General features: G+C 42.2%; 1 protein-coding gene and 1 long non-coding RNA gene across 6 annotated transcripts in view; one reads left to right on the top strand and one right to left on the bottom strand.

The window, feature by feature from the left end:
• Positions 1–2,311: 2,311 nt before the first annotated feature.
• LOC134164119 (uncharacterized) lies at positions 2,312–4,566 on the bottom strand. The gene is made up of 2 exons (XR_009965002.1): positions 4,272–4,566; positions 2,312–3,718 (listed from the first exon to the last, which is right to left on the bottom strand). It is a non-coding gene; the product is annotated as an uncharacterized LOC134164119 (long non-coding RNA).
• Positions 4,567–4,569: 3 nt separating this feature from the next.
• Positions 4,570–22,946, top strand: part of CARS2 (cysteinyl-tRNA synthetase 2, mitochondrial) — a 34,257-nt gene continuing 15,880 nt past the window's right edge. For 2 of the 5 annotated variants that reach the window (XM_062619497.1, XM_062619471.1), the window contains exons 1-8: positions 4,583–4,799; positions 4,882–4,932; positions 12,194–12,265; positions 12,903–13,008; positions 13,739–13,822; positions 16,298–16,427; positions 18,274–18,407; positions 21,068–21,135. In XM_062619497.1, coding sequence (XP_062475481.1) covers positions 4,671–4,799; positions 4,882–4,932; positions 12,194–12,265; positions 12,903–13,008; positions 13,739–13,822; positions 16,298–16,427; positions 18,274–18,407; positions 21,068–21,135 — 774 coding nt within the window. In that variant the 5' untranslated portion in view covers positions 4,583–4,670. Of the gene's footprint in view, positions 4,800–4,881; positions 4,933–9,363; positions 9,482–12,193; positions 12,266–12,902; positions 13,009–13,738; positions 13,823–16,297; positions 16,428–18,273; positions 18,408–21,067; positions 21,136–22,946 lie in introns of all 5 variants that reach the window. The other 3 variants (XM_062619463.1, XM_062619489.1, XM_062619480.1) reach the window with 3 other exon arrangements.

Genomic DNA, 22,946 nt, shown 5'->3' with positions numbered 1-22,946 from the left:
GATTAATGGGTTATAAAATCTGTAAAACAATTTAGCTGAGTTGGTCATTTTCCTGCTTCCCAGTAAAGGCTCAGGAACTTCCCAAACACTTAACCTGACATAGGCCTGACATTCCAGACTTTGTCTTTTTTTTTTCCTTTAAGTGAAGTCCTACTTAAGAAAACAGGTATTTCACTGGGTACAGCTCCTCATCTCTTCCTTTGCCTGCACTGAGACTGTTTCACCCACTGCCTTTTTTCACATGTGTTTCCTGGCTGCTGCCATCTATTCCTTGTATATGCTGCACCTAGTGAGCTTAAAGAGCACTGGCATTAAAGGTGAGCAGGAAGATTCTGTCTGGAACTAGTAAACATCCATTGCAGTACAAGGCCAATGCAGAAGTACCTCTGAGCTGTCCCACTATGGAGCCAACCCAGATCAAGGGGAGCTTATTCCATGGGCTCCACATTCCTGTAGCAAGTTCAAGAGAGATACATCTCAACAGCGGGAACCACTGACAAAGACACCCAGTTTGACCCTTGACTGAATTCCTACCAGCCCTCAGGTTTCTTTATGCAGACTGTGGCCTGGGACCCAGTTGCTTCTGATGAAAACCAGGCAGCATCTGTCAGAGCAGTTGACAGGTAGGTTGTCTAAACAATAGCAGGTAATGTGAATACCTTTGGGTTCAGCCTACCAAGCTTTTGTAAGAGGAGGAATGTTTATTTTGTTCTTTATGTCCACCAATGAAATTTCTTTTACAGTTTTATTTCATTTCCCCAGAATCACTCTTTTAGAACAGGTATCTCAAGATGATTTCTCTTTTATAAAACATACTCTTTATGTCATGAATAATTGGGGGAAAGGCCACTCAACACTTATTTATGAGTCAAACATTTGTAATAACCTTGAGAATTTTTATTCTCCTATAAAAAAACCTGAGATTCTTAAACAAACCGATAAATACCTAGGTTCTGTAAAAATAAAATTACTATAAAAGGTGAGTTGACATGTGTCTTATTACAAACTACTACAGAGTTACAAGAGAAATTCAGTCCACTGCAGTGGATTTAGCTCATCTTTGCTTTTGGTTTGTAGTTTTTCTTTACAACCTTCTCCCTTTGTCTCAAGTTTCCTTGCCAGGTTCCTGAACTAGAATCTGACAAGAAAGGTCACAGATACTGGAAACATGTTTTTGATAACACACAAACACAGCCATTCTCTGTCAACAGTTCTAAGACAGTGTGGTTTAATGTTTTAAAAGAAAAATGCTGTACCTGTAGCAGTAGGGGGGACAACTGTGAAACCTTACAAAGCATGTGTCTCATAATGATAAACAGAAAGGAAAAAAGAAATTTTAGATTATATTTACTTATGATATAAAACATGCTCTGGGATACACCCACTCATCTTACTTCTGGGGACAAGGCTTGTAGGTAGTCTTGGGACTGGAAACTGGGAAATACAGGAGGAGCCAGGTGAGCCAGAACCCCCCAGAGATACCCTCTCTGCCTACCACAGAGGTGTTGCAGAGCAGTCAGGGAACAGCACATAGAGCTGTGCTTTCACTAGGTTTTCCCTATAGATGAAGGCTGGAGAGAAAATGTAGTTGTCTTGCACATGCAGATACAGGGATGGAAAACACAAAAACCTGTTCTAAAGGCATGCAGGAGTCACCCCTTTATGTTAGAGCTTCAGATGTAAAAAAGACAAGTTTTAGCCTAAGTGGCTCCTAAGAAAAACATGGGAATATGACCTGACAATATTAAATACATGGGTGTCTCCTTGAAACAGCAGTTTACCTGAAGCTCAGTCATATTCCCAGATGGGTGTCTAACAGATGTACCACCCTGCAGACAGCATCTCCTGCTAGCTATATGGCACAAAACACACAAGTCACAGGAGTGCAGCAGGTTCAGGTCTGGCATTGGTTGGATGTACCCTGGTTTCAACTGCTAACAACTTCTATAGGCATCTTCTGCTTCAGGTAGAAGCAAAGATGAATCTCCTGATGGAGGCAGAAGATCCTTTGCTGCTATTCTGCCTCTCTGGTGGAGTAGTATCGTCTCATTTCACATGTTCCAGGCCAGGAATAAGGGTATAGGGGAGGGGGAGGTAGTCGTAGGTGGTAGAAGCAGAGCTGTACTTACAGCCATAGACTGATTGTTTCCAAGAATGTTCTCCAAATATGTAATTTATGGTTCCAATCCATCAGGATTAGTATTGCTTTTCATCTGGAATTGTATTATTTTGGTACTTCAATGCTTGTGGTATATTTTCCACTGTTCCACAGAATTTGTTCTATTGCATTAAAACAAATCTCAAGCATGAACAATGTTAACTATTTATTTTGGACATTAGGTAATTGTAGCTTTTCCTAGCCTCAGAAAATAATGTTTTATAGCAGGACATAGAGGTTTCTAGACTAAGTGCTAAGAGCCAGTCTGGATAACATAGACACTAAAGCCTTCTGAAACCACGAGGGAAATAAAAAGCTCCTGCATTCTTTTGATCTGTTGGCAGTTTCATCCATGCCAGCTAAACCTGGAATTAAGGCTAAAAGCCATCCATGGATACTTAGTTTTGATTTGGGCTCTGTCAAAGTGCTTGGCACCATGCAAAACAAAGAAGACAACGGAGTTAATGACAACTCCTAACAGGATGCATGTTGAACGACAAAGACATCAAACCCAGCTATGGAAACTGAAATAATTGGCTTGTGAAGCTTCCTGAGAAACACATGAAGCAAACATTTACAAAGGTTATTGAATATCTTCAGTTTCATCCTAGCTAGTCTCAAATTAGCAAGCCCGTAAGATAAGTTCAGTCAGAAAGTTAAGATCATTAAATGAAAAATACTGTAGAAAGTGCGTGTTAAGAAGGAAACATTTATCACTGGTAGGGCTTTATACCTGATACTCACTAAAATATACTAAGATGCAGATGGACACCTATTATTAGGTACAAGCAATGCTTTTAGATGTTCATATTACACATAAGAAAAAGCTATCAAACCTGTCCCTGGCAGATAGAAGAGGAAGCAATACAAGGACTTCTCTGAGGCATGTCACCACAGGCAGACCTGTTCCCTGCAGCATCCACTCACAACAAGCTGCCACCACCCAGCACTACCTTCCTCCCAAGTGATCAGCAAGATGCTTTTGCAGGCAAGTAAACAGAGTGGTCTGGGAGGCTGGGAAAGGCTCTGCTCTGAGCAGCCTCCTTCGAGGCTCATGTGGAGGCAGACAGTAAGTGCTGGAACTGACGGTCACTGTCTCCTCTCATGCAAGATCAAGGGTGGCTGCTGCTGGAGCTACCAGGCCGCAACTTAAACATGTGCCAGGAAGATGCTTCCTAAAAATGGTGGTAGACTGTAGTACTTGGTGCCAAAGGCAGGAGCTGATGCAAAGTCACAGAGGTCAGGGAAACTAATGGTAGAGCAATCTACCAATAGAGGGTAAAAAGACGGGGGGACACCAACCCCAAAGTATTCAGCTGAGGATGTCATCTGGTTGTAAGATGGGAGAATATCCAGGAAAATATTATATATGCCTGTGGAGTTCTCCCTTGTTTCCTTGGTACCCACTCATGGTTACTTTTGGAAACAAGACGCTAGTTAAAAAGGCCTTCTGACACCCTTATGTCTGTTCCATTACACTGTTATTCACTCAAGTAGCTCATAATTTCCAAAGCAGATCAAGGCAGTGCAGCCAGGCAAGTTCCGTTTCCTCGCTATGCTCTGAAAGAAAGAAAGAAAAAAGTTCCACAATAAGATGACAGAAGCCTCATCAGAAAGCACACACTCTGCTTATCCTGGCACTGGAAAAGAAGCTGACCTAGACCATCAACTAGTTGAAGCCCAAGGAACCTCAGTGAGTATCTAGCACCAGTTCATGTCATTTTTGTAATGATGTGACCAGGATAGGTAGGACTTTACACGGGTACATGGGAGTAAGAAAGGTGCAAAACTGTTTATTAAGTCCAGCTTGGGAATGTCTCACCACGTTTTTCTTGCAGGAACTGACGGGCTGCCTGCTGTTCTCTGATCTGAAAGGCAGTGTGAAATAGATTCACTCCCCGTCTGACCGAACTGACTTGACGCAGCAGGTATCGTTTTGCTAAACTATCACCTCTTCCCTACACACACCCCCACTAAAACCTCGTTAAGAACTCGGGTTCTAGCGCGGTTACGCTGAGGTACGGGCTGGGCACGCACTGCTCCGGCCGAACTGAAGCAGGGCACAGCCAGCCCCAAGCCCCGCACCCCCGGCGCCCCAGCCCGCCGCACTCACCCCGGGGCCGCTCCAGTAACACCCTTCGCCCGGACCGGGCCAGCAGCGGCCGCACAAGTGACCCTGCGGCCCGGCGGAGCCACCCGTCGGGACCGTGCCGCGCCTCTACCCGCTTGCCCCTCCTCTTCCTGCCGCGCCGGCTGTAGCTACCCCGCTCGCCTGTTGTTTCCCGGCACGAGCGGTGCAGGGTGTCGAGGTGACAGGCGCTGCGGGTTGTGCCCGGTCCCCTCAGCGCCCTCCCCGCTGAGAGGCGGAGCCGCCGGTTCCCCGCCCGCGGCCGGGGGCTGTGGCTATGGCCATGGCCATGGCCATGCTGAGTGAAGCAGCAGTGCTTGTGGCCCGGCGGTGCGGCCTCGGGCCCGGGCCCGGCCCTGGCGGGGGAAAAGTGGCAGCGCGACGATGTTGCAGCGCAGCGCGGCGGCGGGAGTGGGTGCCGCCGGTGGGGCGGGACAGCGGGATCGTGGCTTACAACAGCCGCAGCCGGACCAAGGAGCCGCTCGTACTGGCCAAGGACCGAGTGGCGACCTGGTAGCGCCTTGCGGCAGGCGGGCGGGGGTTACTTGGGTGGCCGGGCAGAGATGACGGTGCGGTTTGCTTCCCCTCTGCGCAGGTACAGCTGCGGGCCGACAGTGTACGACCATGCACACCTCGGGCACGCGTGGTGAGTCGACTCCTGAGTCACGGCGGAAAGTGGGGTCCCGTCCTGTGCGGGCACACTGGGGGAGGGAGCCCAGTAGCTGGAGTGCGGGTACCGCCAGGCCTGACTCGGTACTGAGCAGCCTGTGTCCGGGTGCCAGGATCAGACCCCGCTGGGAGCTGCCGGCCCTTTGCCTCTTGGTCTGCGTAAAGGGCAAACAAAATACTGTTTGTTTTCTTGTTTGTGTGTTTGGGTTTCCCCCTCTTGACCTCAGGAAGTATGGAAAGCGCTGTTGGTGCAGGTCATCCCAGGCAGAGATGCAGTAGTAGGGTGGAAGGTATTAAGAACATGCATTTTTTGCTAGGCAGGGTGAGTTGTTGCAAATTTTATCAGCTGTTCTGCAGAGGAGCTGGGGTCCTGGAGCCTCTTCTCTGTGAAATTACAGTTTTGCCTCAGATTTAGTTCAGATAAGGTGTTGGCACCAAGGAAAAACTGTTCAGGGTTGACAATTCTTTCAGGTGTTTACTGATAAACGCATCTGTTCAGTCATAGAGGCACAGAATACCAAATTGGAAGGGACCTCAGGGATCATCTGGTCCAAGATGCTTTCTAGGCAAAGCATGACCTAGACTAGATGTCCCAGCACCCCATCCAGCTGAATCTTACAAGTGTCCATCCTTGGATGACTTCCTGGGTGTTCCTTGGAACACTTCCCTGGAAAGTGTTCTTAAAGCTCAGAAAGGCCTTTTTGCATAGTAATAGTTCAGTGGCTTACTGTGTTTAAAAAAAAAAAACAAACCGAACAGCACAGTATTTTTTTTCCATAGGATAATTACAATACTAAACTAGCTTCGTTATAAGTAACTTCAAAAAAGTACTTTAAATACACCAGGGCAGGTTGTTTTACACTGATGCACCTGATGAGAAGACATGCAGCAGGCTGCCTGCTGCTTCCTATGAAGTCAAGGGGAGTTGCAGCTGCTCCTAAGCTTCTGTCCCCTAATTCTTAGAAGAACAAGATGCATTTGGCTTCTCAGAGGAGCAGGGGTTTCTCAGATAACTGTCATCTGTGTGAAGATCAGGTGCTGTGTATTTGAGTAATTCCATTTTAACGCAGGGGATCCCACAGCTTCTGGTCCCGACTTGGCTTCATTCAGAAACTTGTGTTGAATTTTGCTGAATGTTGAGCCATTGCAGTACTGCACAACTGCTGCCCCTTTCTGTAAAAGGGGAGTTTCAAAATACTAAACATAAGAAAATACAGTTGGCAACATCACCTTAAATGCTGCTGTACTGTTGTGTGTGTATGTGGTGATGTCTTTTTCCTCCTTGCTTTTGTCCAGTCTTAGCAGAGAACTAATCTGATATTTTACCAGTGATATAAGAATCAGAAAATGATATCTTGAATTATTCCATTTGTACTTAGTACCTTTAGGGGAACTTTTCTTTTTTTAAAGTTTTTTTTAAAAAAACTTTTTTTTTTTAAAAAGTCATAGCAATTTGTGCATTTAAATCTACAGTTGCTGTAATACAGTGTAATATAGCCTATGTTACAATTTACCTTGAAATATTTACCATTAAAAACTAATCACTTGAGAGCAACTGTATAAAAAGATGCTAATAAATTGCTTCATCACTTAATTGAGGTTCTGTAGTGTGGTAGGGCCCAACCTGATGTTGTGTAACAAGAGAGGGAATTGTAGAAGTCTTCCTGTCCGAAGTGGTATGGTGGATCTACAGCACAATGTTTGTAGAACTGGAGAACTTCACCTTTTCATCTTGCAGCTCTCTGGCTTTTAAATGTCTGGTTTTGTCAGTAGTTCTCCTTGTTCTCCTACCTTCTGGCTCTTTTGATTAAAGGCTCACTTTGCCTGTTCTTCTCATCCATCTCCTCTTACCCTCTTTCTAAGCTGTGAATTTCAAGTTTTCCTGATGTGAGGTTTGCCCTACATCTGTGTCATCTGGGTTTGACCGTTTCACTTACTGGTTTAAGACAGAATATTTACGGCTGAATCTTTCCTCTGGAGGGGTGTATCATGCAGATAAATAACAGTGGTATACTCTTTCTGCTACCTCATCCTCACCTTCATGTATTGTTTCCTGTAGTGCTGCTGTGCATCAAGATACCTACACTGCAGACCTTTCTCTCTTCTCATCAGTTAAGCTCTCCAGTGTGTGAAGAGTTGGCTCTTCCTTACCAGTGTCTGTGGTCTTGCACACATCAGTGGTGACATCCTGCTGCTTGGCTCATTTGATAAAGATGGTGGAGCACTCTTGATTTTATATGTGTTTTTAGCAATAATTGTGTATTTTTTCCCCAGTAGCTATGTCCAGCTGTAGAACTCTGGTAAGCATAGCTGAAGCGCATCCTGCTGATGCAAGTCTACAGGCCAGGAGATGCACTGGGAAAGAGCATGAAGTCAAATAGAGTTAATGGTTGTTGCTGTTGTGCTGCTCTTGTAAAATATCATTTGTTGTACTCTTGCAACGTGTTATCATTAGAATCCCTTTTTCCCTCTCCTGCTTGCATTTGACTTGCTGCAAACACAGCATAATGGAAATGAGCTTGAGATCCTTGAGAAGAATTTGAAAATAATGGTGTTGTTACTTCCCCCCTTCCTCCTTCCCCTCCACAAGGATTTCTTATTTCTCTAAATAATCCAACTTTCTCTAGGATGCTGTACTTCTAGCTTTCAAAACAGGTGCCTCAGTGCAACATCCTGCTGTTGCAAGAGGGTTGGACTAGATGATCTTTTGAAGTCCCTTCCAACCCTTAGGATTCTGTGATTCTGTGATCCAAAACTCATTCTGTATCAAGAAAAGAATCAGACAGGCAGATAATGCCATCTTTCCCCTCAGTTCTGAGACTGGGCTTGATCTTGCTGGCATGAGCTGCAGTCTGGTTGGCATCCAGACTCCTGGCTAAATGCTTGGAAATAAGAGTAAAACCAAGCATGAGAAAAGATTTCATTCAGACACTTGTGCCTGCTCTGCCATCCCACTGATTCTGACTCTCATTTTTTTTTCCTTTTCAGTCCTGAAGTGGTAAGAACCCTACTTTCTGAGGTGTCAGGAGTTCTGCTCTGACTTTTGCAATGCTGCTGCTTCTATAAATTCGCTTGGAAGATCAGAGGGGAGGAAACTATGCAAAATTTGTGTCAGCTCTGGCAACTACGACTGCAAGGCTGTTTAATAACAAGCTTTTGATGCTGGTGTCATTCTTCTGAACAGGGTCCAAAGACTGATCTAATGCTCTTGTGGAATCATGTTGCCACATTAGGTGAACCTTACTCCCAGAGAGCTGGTGTTCAGTAAAAACTCTCCCTGGCAGCATGGCTTTCAAAAAGCTGTTTTCAACATGGGCATAGTGCAGACAACAACAGAAAATGTTTTTCTTCATCAAACATCAAGATACTGCACATCCATAAATGTGAACCTTAGTGCCACCTGGTCCCTGCAGCTAGGGGGAAGGATGTAAATCCATTTCCAGTATTTACTTGCACTTCTTTGCTCTCACAGCCATTTGAGTTGAAGTTTGTGTGATGCTGTGAGTGAAATAGGAACCTGTAGGTCTGTGAGTCTCCTTTCAGGCTCTTGTTTTCTCCAAAGCAAGTGAAGGCTGAGAATTCTCATCACTCTACAGGGCAGACAGAGAGACTCTAATCACTATCTGATATCTCCCCTGATAATTGGGTTTTACTCAGTCAAAGTATGTTTTGAGAATTGTAAGTGGAGAGTCTGAGTAGAACAAGGGGCTTCCACAGCCCTGTGCAGTGGTAGGTACATCAATCTATCAGCATTGAATCTTCTGGTTTGTGGCAAAGAGCTTGCATAATTTCGAGGATTTATTCTCAGGTGTAAACAAAGCAAAATAACCCACAGCACAACTCTTCTTTGCTATCAGGAAAGATCTGTGGTGGTGTGTGAATGAAATAGTTTATTGGTGGCTGGCAGCTGTAGTTGTTACTCAACCCTAAGCAAAGTTCATTTGCACCTTATTTCTCCCTGTTCTTATGCCCTGTGGCTTTTGAAAACCTGTTAGAATATAGAAACCCTGAGGGATATGTTTCAAGAATATCTGATCTGTGTGTCTTATTTCATACTGCTGCTTTGAGAGAGCCTTGTGGTTCACGTATACCTTCCAGTGCACTTCAGCACTTGAATGAAGACGTGCAACAAAATAAAACCCTCAGAAAATTTGATGTAATGTGTCACTAATGCCAGAAGAGGGTAGGCCAGTTCAAGGGAAATTTGCTTGACTTTTGTGTGGGTGGTAACTGGTTTTGGAAAAGCACTTTATGCACTGAACACCTTTTCATTCATCCAGGTATTGGGGTATTTCGATTGTCCCCGTGGCTGTTAGTGCTGTTGAATATTTTTGTTTAAGTTTGTTCTTAATAGTGCATGTTTAAAAGCTCATGGGTTGTTTGTTGTTTTTTTTCTTCTCTCTTCTAGCTCCTATGTTAGGTTTGATATAATTCGAAGGATAATGACTAAGTTTTTTGGAATTGAAGTTATCATGGTGATGGGGATCACAGACATAGATGACAAGATAATAAAAAGAGCCAATGAGGTAGGTGTTTGCTGCAGTTTTGACCCAAACTTTTGATATTTTCTGCAGCTGCTTATATAGGAAAATCAACCTGAGTTTGTTTTTTTTTTGATGAGTGTTGCTTATTTTAATTAGTAGATGATAAATGTTGAGATTTCTGGTCCCCTCGTATGGCTGTAATGGGGCTGGGAGTCTGGAGGGCCGAGTGTTGGGGGTAAATGGGTGCAGAGTTCTGTGGCAGAAAGAGGTGGGAGAACTATGTTACAGCACCCGTGGCCAGGGTCCTCCTGCCCTTGCCCTCTGCCTAGGAGGCCACTGGGGAACAAAAAGCTGGGGTGAATGCTCAGAAGAGTGAAAGGTACCTTTTCCCAAAAGCAACCAAAAACTTAGCAGCCAGGAGCCTTCTGGCTGAGTTCTGAAGAAGTGTTGTGTTATTATCATTAAAGGCAGCATTGCCACACACAGGGCTGAGGGTGGTTCCCGAAAGGTGCTGAGCACCATCTAGCTGCAATATCAACACCTTGGAAAGCTTTATCAGTCTTGTCAGAATTCATCATCTACATGGAAGGTGCCATTGATTATAGGGGTAAGTCTTGATAAGACCTGGGCTATAAGTGATTCTCAGTTGGATTTTAATCAGACCTTTTCCAGCAGCTGATCTTGGTGAATGATTACTCCAGGTTTTTTTTTTCCTTTTAAAATGTTTTCTGGATCCTGAAACACTGAAGAATGTATTCTCTGTTCTATTCTGCATTTTGATTTTGTTTGTTTTAAGAATCTGTAACTCATGTCTGTGGATTATAAATGAGCGTGTTAGATCACATTGCAGTTGCAAGCTTTTCTTGGAGCCAGAGACTTTGACAGCTGTCACTTTTATTTAATCTTTAAGTAAACAGTTACTACTGCAGTTAAATATACGGTGCTGCATTGAAATGAATACTGGCTCACTGCTTCTGTAGAAATACAAGTGTGTTCCCTTAGTCCATTTACTTGCAGTTTTCTAAGACAGTTTAGTAAAAAGAGACAAGGCCCATCCTCTCAAAAACCTCAACAAAAAACCCAACCCAACTAAACCAAAAAGCCCTACACCAAAACCCCCCAGGTGTTTTAAATCTATATGTGTGCATTTTAAGATTTTTTTTTTTTTTTCTGTTGTCAGAACGTTAGGGGGAATTTTGTGTTTTAGGAGGAAGAAATAATTTGATGTTTTAAAAGAATTTGTGTTCATTTACTGCATTCTTTGGTTGCATGAAATAATCTTTTTCATGCCTTTTTTGTGATTTTTTTTTTTTTTTTTTTTTTTGAATGCCTGTTCTGCTCTGCACAGTGTTTGGATGGCCAAGGCCTCTGCCTCAGTATCCTGACTTTGTTGTTGGGACCTCTGTACCTGAGTCATTATAGTGGCAGGATCAACATGTCTGAACTTGTTCTCCATCCTCTGATAGGATTCATGTAGAGAAAACCTGCAAGTTCAACATCTAATCTGTGATGAGCGTGCTGCACATGGTAATCCGTTGAGAGAGACAGATGAGTCTCTGTCTTGAACATCCATCTGTAGGGGAGGAGTTTCCCCATCTTCCTCCTACAGGCATCTTTGTCTCTTGTCTTCTGTTGATCAAAGAAGCAGCTGAGCATCTAGGGAGATGAGTCTTGTTGCTGGGGTTTGAGGGAGCACTCCTGGTCTGTAGGCAGAAGCAGACCTTTGTTTCTCAGTGCTGACCGTCTTCCTGGTTTCATTGCTGATTGAACATCTGGTTTGTCTGTGTCTTGCCTTGTGCAGGAACTTGTCCCAATAGTGGTACCCACTGTGCTTCAAAACTCAGACCCCTTAAAGCTGCTTCAGTAATTAGAAGTGGTGAAACTGGATTTATTTTGTTAATGATTCAATTATCTGCAAGCTAGAGAGACTGACAGTACGTTGTTTTTTGCGCAGTAGGTTCTCATCAGAGAAAATGTAAAAGCTCACATTTGAAACACTTTGATACCATCCTTTTGTTCACTAGAGTAGGTTTTGCTGTTGTAGATCTTTCAAGCCTTGGCCTCTTCTGAATATCTGAGAATAAGTATCTTGTCATGTGTAAGTTGTCTCTTTCCTTTCAGGTTGCGTGTTCTTGTTGCATGTGCGAGGATTCCTGTTCTTGTCCATTGCCTTGTGATTGAGGAATGTGGAGAAGGTGTTAGAGAAGTGCCACACTTAGCAAAGTGTGGGACTGACTTTTGGTTTATTTCCCCTGATTGTACTGAGATCTATGAGTAACCATGATCAGCTGAAATAGCTTATTTTTCTTAATCACTGAAAATTAATGTCTTGTCTCATCCTGCAAGTCTCTGATTTGTCTCTATGACATGTAGGTGGTATCAGTGTCCCCTGCTAATAAGTTTAATGAATTTCCTGTCCTGTGTACAGTAGTATGCCTTGTCACTGGAAATAGAAACCATCTCAAGAAGAAACTAATGGGAGAGGGAAGGAGTTTATTATTTTAGTCATTGGTTGCTGTCTCCTAAAAGATACATATTAATATTTTGGAATTCAGAAGTGTAAATAAAATACTATTTTTGCTACATATAACTTGCATCTCCTCCCCATGGATGTTAAGAGTAACAAGCATTCCTGACTCTTTGTCTTGGGGGTTCTGTAAGTCTTCCAATTTTATAATTCTGTCTAATAAAAGATTGCAGTATTTTATATTATTACTTTGATTTATGATTTACTGATCAGCCTCTCTCTTTCAGATGAATATGTCACCAGTAGCTCTTGCTCGTATTTATGAAGAAGACTTCAAACAAGATATGGCTGCCTTAAAGGTACAGATACTCAAGCCTCTAAATTTTAGAGCGTTTTAAAGCAGTTCTTTTGGTAAGGAATCTAATTTTGGCAGTTTGATTTGAAAAAAAGAAATTTGTTTGCTTGTTTGATGAAGTGTTGCTTGGAAACTTGGGATTTGGGAGTACCAATTTACTTTTTCATTCTTCTGGAAAGATACTGCACACCTTTTGAGTAAGGAAATGGGGAGAAACAAACCCTACCTTTGGAATGAAACAGTTAAATTTCTTTAGCAACACAATTGGGGTTTTTATCCATGCAATTAGTCTTGGTTCACAGATAATACATATCTACTATAATGCAGAAATAGCCTGATATAAGTATAGGAAACATGTAATATTCTTTCATTGACTTAGGGTGACTTTGCTCCTTGTCCAAACTGTTTGTCAGAAGCAGGGAGCAAGGCACTGAGAAAAAATTTCCACCATTTTCTTTTTTTCCTTCTGGGTATTATCTTAAAGGCTGCTTGTGCCATTTCAGTTATACTTGCTTTTTTTTTTTTCTTTAAAAAAAAAAAAGATAAAATTGAGGAGAGCGGTCTTTAAAGTTTGTTTCCTAGAGGGGGGGAGTTTGTTGGCAGTATGTTTCATACAGGCTAATGAGGTGTTTTTCTTTAAGGTCCTTCCTCCTACAGTGTATATGAGAGTGACTGAAAATATTCCTCAGATAATTTCCTTTATAGAAACAGTAATTGCTAATGGCCAAGCCTATGCAACCTCACAAGGTAAGACTTATAGCAAGGCAACTCCTTGTTCAGCACATGTCCAGGAAATCAGTGCTCCTAGTAATCCCGGTTTGGGATCATATGAGATACCTTGTGCCAGGCTTTCCTGCTGTTGGTTAGCAGACTGGGTGTGAGCAACCTGTTTGTGATGAGATGAGTGGGCAGAACAACTGTTACTCAATTTCTAAGTTAAATGTAGCTTAACAGTTAATATAACTGTTCACTCTAATGAAGTTCTGTCTAAGCCTCTTTGGGGAAGTCCTGGCCTGGTTCCTACAAGAGAGCTGGGGGGAGCCTCTTAGCTCTAAACGTGAGGAGATTATCACCTATGTGCTGTAAAAAATGTGCCTGCAAAGCACAATACGTGGATTTTATTTTATTTTATTTTTACTGGTAGAATTGGTGGTTGTAAAAGGATTTGAGTGCGTTGTAACTGGAGTAGCAGTAGGCTGCACTGCAGTCAGGGAGGCGATTGCTGATTGTGTATGGGCAGGGGAAGAACCTGGGGAGATGTGCAGAATACAGAGTTATCCTATATGCAGAATGAGCACATACAGTGAGGTTACTGAAAAGCTGGTAATGTGGAAACATCTGCTACTATTTCTGAATTTCTAAATTGGAATAAAATGGAAGTTGAAGGTCATTTTGTTTTGCTTTCAGGGAAGTGTTCTGTCTTCCTTATGATTGTGCCACATCTTTGCTATCTCACTAAGCATTTCTTTTCTGTTAGGCAATGTTTATTTTGATGTTAAGTCTTGGGGAAAAAGATATGGAGTATTAACTACTATTTCTTCTGATACCCAAGATGAAGCAGGTAAGTTCTTGGCACCAACTTGTTTGTATTAATGTATCGTTTGAACTTGTATCTATGTGTAAACTTTCATTCTGGAACAGTTTTCTAACCTGTTGTGTATATCCCACTTTTTGGTTAATTAGGACTACATTGTTTTCATAATTATTTATTGAGGCACTCACTGTTGGCAGTGCAGGAGGAAACTTGGTCTTATTTTATGCTTGGCTCCCTCTGTACCTTTGTTCTGGTACCTTAGAACAATTAGGATTCTTAATCAATTATTTAGTACTTGGGAGTGGTACATATAAATTTCATAGTGATGTGATGGTCTCAGCTGTTGCACAAACCAGCAGTGAGATACTCAAGGGTAAATGCAGGGAAACTTCATCTGGTGTGTTACTGTTTGGGCAATTGTACTCCTTTGATTCATGATAACTGGATGAATGTGCTTCATTTGTTACTTACCATACTTACATTACCAGACTAATTCTAAGCAGCCTGTTTGTGTGAGGGTGAGCAATCTGTTGCCTATACCCTAGTTTTGTGGTTTGGTTTTTTTTCTGCAGTTGTCTGGCTGCTGAGCAGGATTGCTGATCCTCTTGGTAGTTTCCCAAAGTTAGGTCTGATCAGGTCTCTGACCTGAAAATTTGATGCAGGTCTCATGCATTGTTTTGCATGTTGAAGTTCAATATTTCTTCATTGAAAAAATCCATTTGCAGTTACTGAAAATGCCTGGCAGGCTGATGCTCAGGTGAATTGCAGCCAGAAACTTCTCACAGCCCCACTCTGGAGTTGTTTCAGCATTACAGCTCACAGAGGGAATACGTTTTGTCAGCGGTTATTCAGAGGCAGTTACTGACTGCAAAGGCAGCCAACAGCTTCCGGGACTGTGCTGGGAAAAACACTGCCAGCAGGTCAAAGGAGGTGATCCTTCTTCTCTGCTCAGCACTGGTGAGATGTGCCTGGAATCTGGGTCTGATGCTGGGCTCCCCACTAGGAGACAGGCATGGACATACTAGAGAGAGCCCAGCAAATGGCTGCGAATGAAGTGGAGGTACTGGAGCATTTTCATATGAGGAAAGGCTGAAAAGGTTGGGACTGCTCAGCTTGGAGAAGAGAAGGCTCAAGGGCATCTTACCTGTGTGTACAAACATGTGATGGGGAGAATAAAGAAGATGGAGCCAGTCTTCTCTCAAGTGGTGCTTGATGGCAGGGCAGGAGGCAATGGGTGCAACCTGAAACACAGGAAACTGCATTTAAAGCTTAGAAAAACCTTTGTTACTCTGAGGATGATTAACAGAAGAACATGTTTCCCAGAGAGGCTGTGGAGTCTCCGTCTTTGGAGATACTAAAAACCCAACTGGACACAGTTTTGAGCAGCCTGCTGTAGCTGAGCCTCCTCTGAGCCAGTGGTTGGACTAGACAATCTCCAGATGTGCCTTCCAGCTTCAGTTGTGACTGATTACCTGTTTTACCCTGTTTCCTCTCAAGTGACTTACAACTAAATTTACTGGTATTTCTAAATATTTTAACTGTTGTTTTGCTTATAACCAAGAAAAGTAGGTTTTTTTGAGGCAATAAAGGCAGAAGAGGAAAGGAGTCAACAGATGCTGGTCAGCCAGAGGTTGGCAAACTGGTGGAAGAGCCAAGATGAAGATTCAGTGGATAAAACCAGGGTTATATTTCTGTCCCTTTATTTCTTATCAATTTTGAATGATGAAGCAGGTGTAATGGATTTTTGTAATGTGCTTCACTTAATATTGCATGACATTCTGAATAAAAACTGACTCTCTGTAATATCAGTAAAGTAGAAGCGGAATGGCTCAAGAAAAATGACCATCTAATAGTTCTCCAAAAATAGCTGTGAATCATCATTAAAATGTGTTGATACTGGAATGCTCCAGGGATTAGCTCAGACCCAGTGATACACCGTGAGTTTGCTAGACGTCTAAAATAAATAAAGTAGTAAATCTAGTGTCAACTGCTGATAAATCAGATGAGAGGTGTTAAATAAGGGAACTTAAAACAGTGCAAGTTGCTTGCCAAGCTGGATCCGTTCAAGCCAAATTGATGTACTGTTCTGTACCAGTCAAATGTGAGATCAAGTATTTGTCAGAAAAAAAAAGTGCAGAGTTCAGAACCCTGTTCTAGTTTAGGTTGCTTTATTACCTTTCCTGTTGCAGTACAATCTGTTTGTCCTGGGAAACTGGCTGGTAAATAACTCAATGAATGATGTAAAACTGGAGAAGGCCAAAAGGACTAAAAGAGAGGATGACTGAAGAATCTTGAACCCATCTTAATTCAGTATACTATATTTTTTTTCAAATGATTGAGAAAATGGAAGCCTGGTGTAAGGGAGGAAAGTTGCAGGAAAAGAAGTTGAGCAAAAGAGGTTAAAATCTGAGTAATTCACTAAATACATTCCCACTTGCTTGCCTTTTTTTTTTTTTTTTTCTTGAAGACATATCTCATTAACATTTCACTTATTCTTGGCAGTTAATACTGATAAACGACATGGTAAAGATTTTGCCCTGTGGAAGGCTGCTAAACCTCAAGAGCTATGTTGGACTTCTCCCTGGGGAAAAGGAAGACCTGGATGGCACATAGAGTGTTCCACAATATCAAGGTCAGATTCTTGGCTTTTAAATCTAGTGCTGGTTTTTGATTTTGATTGCAGTACAGTGGTAGCAGCAGTATTGAAAGTGATTTTTCTGATCAGTAGAACACCAGTTTTGATATGAATATTTTGTGCAATTGTGCCTCAAACTGCTCCGCCTTAAGTGGCATAGCTGTCTTGCTGGGTTTTAGCATCTTTTCTTGAGAGAGATTCTGTGCTTAAAATACGGCATGCAGGATCACACAGTTGATTAGCAGGTCTTTAACTTGAATGGAGTAAGCAAAGTTTTAGTGAAGGTTATGGCACCTCTTTCATTTGCCTCTGTTCCACCTGTTGCAGTCTCTGCTGGACCTAGTTCAGCACATGGTGCTATGTCAGAAGGACAGGGTATGGGAATCCGTCCTGACCCCAGTGAGTGCATAAGGTCTTGTTGGTCTTAACTGCAGTTTTGCGTTATTCGGCTTTCATTAGAAGTCAGCTGCAGTATTAAATATTCTCATTTCTCTGTGGAAGTAAATTCTATGTGCATGATGTGAACTGAGTGTAGCAGCATTTTGGTTGTAGTTGGTTTAAATTAATTTGCTCTTAATTTGGAGCATATATATGGTAGTACTTTGTCTTACATTGTATTAACTTATGACCTATTCATTTGTGTTTTTAAAAAAGAGACTTTACATTTTCTCTCTTGGAAGCTTGTTAGTGGTGCTTAGTTCTGCATTAATCTCAGATCTTTTTTTGGAAGCTAATTACAAATTACTTAGCTCTGGCCCTGTGTAACTGAAGTTTTCAACTCAAGCTGAAAGCAGATGGAACACATGCTGTAGGTTTCTCTTTCATATTCTTTGCTGGTCGCCTGGGGTTTTTAGTCATTACTACTAGATTGTGAAAAGCACTTATAGGGGTGACTTTGTGTCTGTAAATAGTTTCAGCACTGTGAAATGGTTCTTTAAAGCAAGTGAAGTACACAAAAACATAGCATCATGGAGTGGTTAGGGTTGGAAGGGACCCATTTTAAGCAATAGCTGCTTACCTGGCTGTTTTGCCAAAAGTCTCAAAGCACTTCAAGCTAGGTGAACTAATTTTGAAAAGCCTTTGAAGTGTGCCTGGGAAGGTGAATGAGGAAGGTATGGGTCTCTAGTGCAGCCCTGCAGGAGGTAACAACTTGCTGTGACTTGGGTCTGGTTTCCTCTCCAGAGCTTCCCTTGAGGTGAGGTGGGCTTGCCCCTCCTGCCCCTGAGCATTCTGCAGATCCATCTCTCCCCAGCTCTTGATGGTTTTGTTGGAGCAAACTGGAGCAAGTGGCCAGTGCTCCTCTGTAGATGGTGCAAGGGAAGGTGTGAGCTGGAGCCCCTCCTGGGAGGATCTGTGCTTAAGCTGGGTTTGGAGCAGACAGGAGGAAGCAGAGGAGCATAAGCTTGAGAAATGGAAACAGCTAGTCTTTCTTACCATCTCTCCTTGTTTTCTTCCTGTGCTCTAGCAACTTCTGCAAAGCCATAGTGAGCCAGGGTGTTTTGTCCCCAAAAGGGACAAAAGTATTAATATCTAGCCAGCTATGAGGAGCAACTTGTTAGTGTGACACATGGGAAGGCTGTGTGTTTCTCTGTGTACACCCACATGCATGCATATGTGGGGCTTGCCTTTAGAAAAATAATTGCTCCTACTAAGAATTCATTGTGGCCAGATAGGGGTCCTGCTACAGCTTTATTATAAGATTTGTGTGAAGTCTTGCCTTAAAACTGCAGTCGTTAAACTGTACACTTGAATTTATGTTGTTTCATTGCATTCTTTTCTGCATTTCTTTTTACAAAAAGCTTTTGTAGTGTCCTACTTACTGACCAGGAAAATATTGTTACAGTGCAGTGTTTGGAAAGCAGCTGGACATCCATACTGGTGGAATAGATCTTGCATTTCCTCATCATGAAAATGAAATCGCACAGTGTGAGGTGTATCATCAGTGTGAGCAATGGGGGAATTACTTTTTGCATTCTGGTAAGTAAAATATGAATCAACCTGAATGGCCAGTACAAACACAACAGCTTGGTTTTTTTTAGGTTTGGCTTTTATATGGTATGGAAACAGACGGTCTACTACAGTGACCAAGTTCCTGTGACATGTTCTATGGAGTATGAGTGATTTGTTGGTGCAGCATGTAGATGTCACAGACCCCATCTCTTACCCCAGAATTAACCTCACTGTCTATGCCTTAGTAAACTGTATGAAAGCGTCTTTTACTTGCTTGGTCTTCAGCATATGGTACTGCATGGCATTATGTAGAAAAATATGCACGGTAGTGCTTCAGTAAAGCTTGTGCTCTACAGTGTTTTGAAACTTCATCCTTGTCTGATGGTACTAGCATTGTTCCCATTGACGAAAACCTTGGAATTTGTTCTTCCTGTTGTGGTCAGTGTGGCTCTGGATGGTCAGCTGAAATCAATAGTAAGTCACATTCAAGTCCGCCGTGTCTTTTTTTGCTGAACAGCACTTTATGCAAATTGTGTTGGTGAACTCTTTGAGCTGCTTCTCTGAGAGCTGCAGAGTTAAGCCTGTGGTACACCCTGGGAGTCACTTGAGGTTTCTTTTTTTATATATATTTCTATTGTAGAGGATGAATATTGAATTCTAGGTTCAGTTCACAGTGTAGAGCTTGTTGCAAATCAATAGCAATTATCTAGAGTGTGGTGCATCCTCCAGGGTATGCTTTGCTCCTGAAGTGTTGGGGAATTCACTGTGCTTCCCCTGAGATGCACTGATCACTGCCAGGTGGAGCCGTCTGTTGAAAAAACAGTGAATCTGACTGTTCAAGCTTAGCATTGAAACTATGAGAGAAATATTCTTCGAAACTAGCTAGCTGAAGAGGAGTCAATTCTTCTTAAACAAGCAGAAAAAAAAAATAGGGGAAAAAAATCCCAAACTTGATTCCAAGGGCAGTTTGTACACTGAGATTCTCCAGGAGCTGACAGATTACATTCTTTAAGTCAAAAAAAAAATTGCTGGAGGATGATAGTGTGAATTATTTAGGGCAAATGAGTCAGCTTCAGAAACAATTTATTCTGGAAACAGACTTCAGAATTTTAGCAGGCTCAGAATTGGAGGAGCAATCCCCATTAGAGGAAGAAAATCCCTGCACTGGGCATAAATCTTCTTAAAGGACTTTATTTTTAGATTGGCTTGGCACTCTTCCCAGAGTACAAGTAAAGTTATGAAAATCCTTGTATTTTGTGAATCTTTAATGAAATCATGCTAAGTGCTGAAACTCTTGAAGAGGAATATTATTTCAAATTCAGATGTCACCTGTATGTTACTAGGAAAACACAAACTATTTTAAGCTTGGCTGCTCAAAGTTAAGTCAGTCAATATTTAGGAACCTTTGCAAAATAAGAAAACAATTTTCCTTCTCCCAGGAGAAGTTGGGGTTTAGCTTGGAGAAGAGAAGTCTCAGGGGGACCTTATGACTCTCTACAACTACCTGAAAGGAGTATGGAGTGAGGAGGTGACTGGTCTCTTCTCCCATGTAAGAAGTGGTAGGACAAAAGGTAACAGCCTCAAGTTGCACCAGGGGAAGATTAGATTGGATATTAGGAAAAATTTCTTCACCGAAAGAACAGTCAGGTGTTGGAACAGGCTGCCTATGGAAGTTGTGGAATCACCAGCCCTGGAAGTGTTCAGAAAACATGTAGATGAGGCCCTCAGTGACATTGTTTAGTGGTGGACTCGGCAGTCCTGGGGTAATGGTTTGACTTGGTGATCTGAAAAGTCTTTTCTAATGTAAATGATTCTATGATTCTATTACAGAGTAAGAAAAGTTTCTGCTTAAAAATCTGTTTCTAAGTACTATTAAGTGCTGGGTTCTGCAGGCCATTAAGCGCCTAAAAATTGTGTTAGTTGTGGGTGCTTGGTAACTTAAAGGATCACTCTTTTATTAGGAGAAGCCAATGAAAGCTTTCAGTCCTGAAGCCAAGCTCTCCATACTTTGCTAAATGTGATGGAGACAGTTACTGCTTTTTTTCCTGTACAACAGCTCTGCAAACCAACAGTCCGTGTGACTGTTGGAAGCTCCAGCAATGCTCAGAGAGTGTGTTTTAAAATGAGCTAATTCAAATTAGGCATCATAGCTACATCACTCCCCTTTTTTCTTAGTCTCCCAAAATCTGGAGAAATAGGGCATGTGCAGAAAATTAATTTTACATGTATTTTGAACAATAAAATTATAGATTAAAAAAAGAGCAACAGCCACCAGCAGTAGTAAGTGCAGAAAATTGTTTGAGTTTCAGGAATATTGTAATGTGAGATTATTGGAAGATCTTTAAATGTCTTAAAATATTTCTGGAAAGTCAAGAGTAGCAGGCAAGGTACTTTTCTGTGAAGACTGAGAAGTGTTTGCTTGCTTGAAGGGAGACATTTTTTCCTTGATGTCTTGCCCCATGCTGGTGCTATTTTGTCAGGGGGTGTTTTGTGGGGATTTTTTTTTTTTTTTTTGTGCTAGCAAAGCTATTAAAATGTTATGTGTTGCACTGAAATGGTTGATGCATGTGAACCACAGCGTATGCTGCCTCTAGCGTTTCCAGTGTCTCAGTGCAGTGTTTCTCATTCAATCCCCATTCAGAAGCATGCTCATTTATCCTCATTAATTTTGTTTGGTTTTGTTCTAGGGCATTTGCATGTTAAAGGAAGTCAAGAAAAAATGTCCAAGTCATTAAAAAACTACGTAACAGTTAAGGTAATCTGTATCTGTAAATTGAAGCAATGTGTGTTTGTAATATGTAAATATTAATCACAGCCTTCTTCTAAGGAAACTTTGGAGAGTGTGCTTGTGCTGTAGAGAAAGACCTGAAGCAGAGTGTTTCTCTAGTGCTCTTGTGTGTACCTGTTATTGTGGATCCAGATGTCGGAAACCTGCTCAGACTCAGGGCTTGCTTATGACGTGATCTTGTTGAGAGTGTTTGTAGGAGCAGCATTTGTGCCCAGTACCAGACTTCTGCATTATAGGTTTGTGGTTGGACTTGATGATATCAAGGGCCTTTTCCAACCTAAGTGATTCTGTTCTACAGTGATGGGTTCTCGTCTGTCTGCTCTTAATAGTGCATATGCTTTTGGGACTTAGAAAAGAGCAGACATACTTCCTCGTTCTGCTTTAGGTGAAGTGGGACACAGTGTCAGCATTGGGTGTCCTGCAACTGCACTGTGCCAGTGGTCTCTTGTATTTTCCTTTTCAGTGACCTTGCTGATGTACATAGAACTTTGTCTTTGGCAGCCATAAGCCACATGAATACGTCCTGGTTTACTGCATCCCAAAGTTTTTGGTGTAGCCCAGAGCAGGATTTCTGTGCTAGGCATGTGGGATACGGCTGTGCTTGGTGCTAGGGTGGCTCCAGTGATGGCTGACACTTATTCCTAAAAGTGGGTAATTTCCTTCCTTTAGACAAAGCTTGAGGAGCTCTTTCAGCACATATGTTCCCCTTTGCCCTCTTGGAAGACTTAATTAAAATCCCTTTAAAAAGGAGTTCAATGTGAGCTGCTTTATTCTTAATTCTCCTGATGCTGTCTGGGTACAGTTTAGCCCTGTCTCCCCAAGAAAATTACCCATTGCTCATGGTTTCCACAGTAATTTCATGAACAGGATGGAGAAATGATCACAGATGCAATGTATGCAATTAGGAGTAAGATATAAAAATGTTCCCTCCACATCTGCAGTGGGACTTCTTTGTGCTGAGAAAACAAAAACTTGAGATCTGTCTCTCTTCCCTTATGGGTCTCTGCTTTTAATTTCTGCCCTTAGGCGTGGCTAACTAGTATTAATCTTTCCCTGTAAGTGACTTTTGGTCCGATAAAACAAATTTCTTCCTGTACAGCTTTCTTGCATCTTGACAGTTAAGCCCTGTGTGGAAGTTTTTACACCCCAAAAGAGGGGAAGCATGCCCGGGACCTTCCTGTGGTGCTGGCTGCCTGTATTTCAGGCTGTCACCCAGGCACAGTCACCTTGCACCCTCCACATCCAGCTGCTCTGTTTTCACTGCCCCTTGTCCCCTTCTCTGATTTCTCCCCCCTGACCTTTTTTCTTAATAGCTGTTCATTCTGACCTCCCGAGTCAAGCATGTTGTGATCATGCACGGCTGAGCAGCCTGCTTTGAAAGAGGTGTGATGCTTTCTCTGTACTGTTTTAATAAAATGCTAAATTGCTTTCTTTTTTTTCTGGTTTGGATGGTCATTTGCCAAGTTTGAAGTATTTCTGTACTTTACTTGTATTGTTCTACCTCTGTATGTTAGTGGAAAGCTTCTGGGCACCATGGGTGCACTCGGTTACATAGATTTTTTTTTTTTAAAGAACAAAACCAAACAACAACAAAACCAAAAACCCACCTACTGAAACAAGCAGTATCACTGTTTATTTCTTGATTTAGCTTGCCCTAATTGCCTCAGTTATTTCTGGTTTTACTTGAGAGGCAGCACGTTGCTGGTACTTGGGTAACTTAAGTGTTTAAGCTGGTTTAGTCTGGTAGCAGAAGCTCAACTTTGAAATATGCATCTTTA

The sequence above is a fragment of the Pezoporus occidentalis genome, unplaced genomic scaffold (assembly GCF_034315485.1).
Source record: "Pezoporus occidentalis ecotype Australia unplaced genomic scaffold, CSIRO_AGI_Poc_V1 ctg105, whole genome shotgun sequence".
NCBI lineage: Eukaryota > Metazoa > Chordata > Aves > Psittaciformes > Psittacidae > Pezoporus > Pezoporus occidentalis.
The sequence above is the reverse complement of the archived record's forward strand: the minus strand, read 5'-3'. Positions and strand labels throughout refer to the sequence as shown.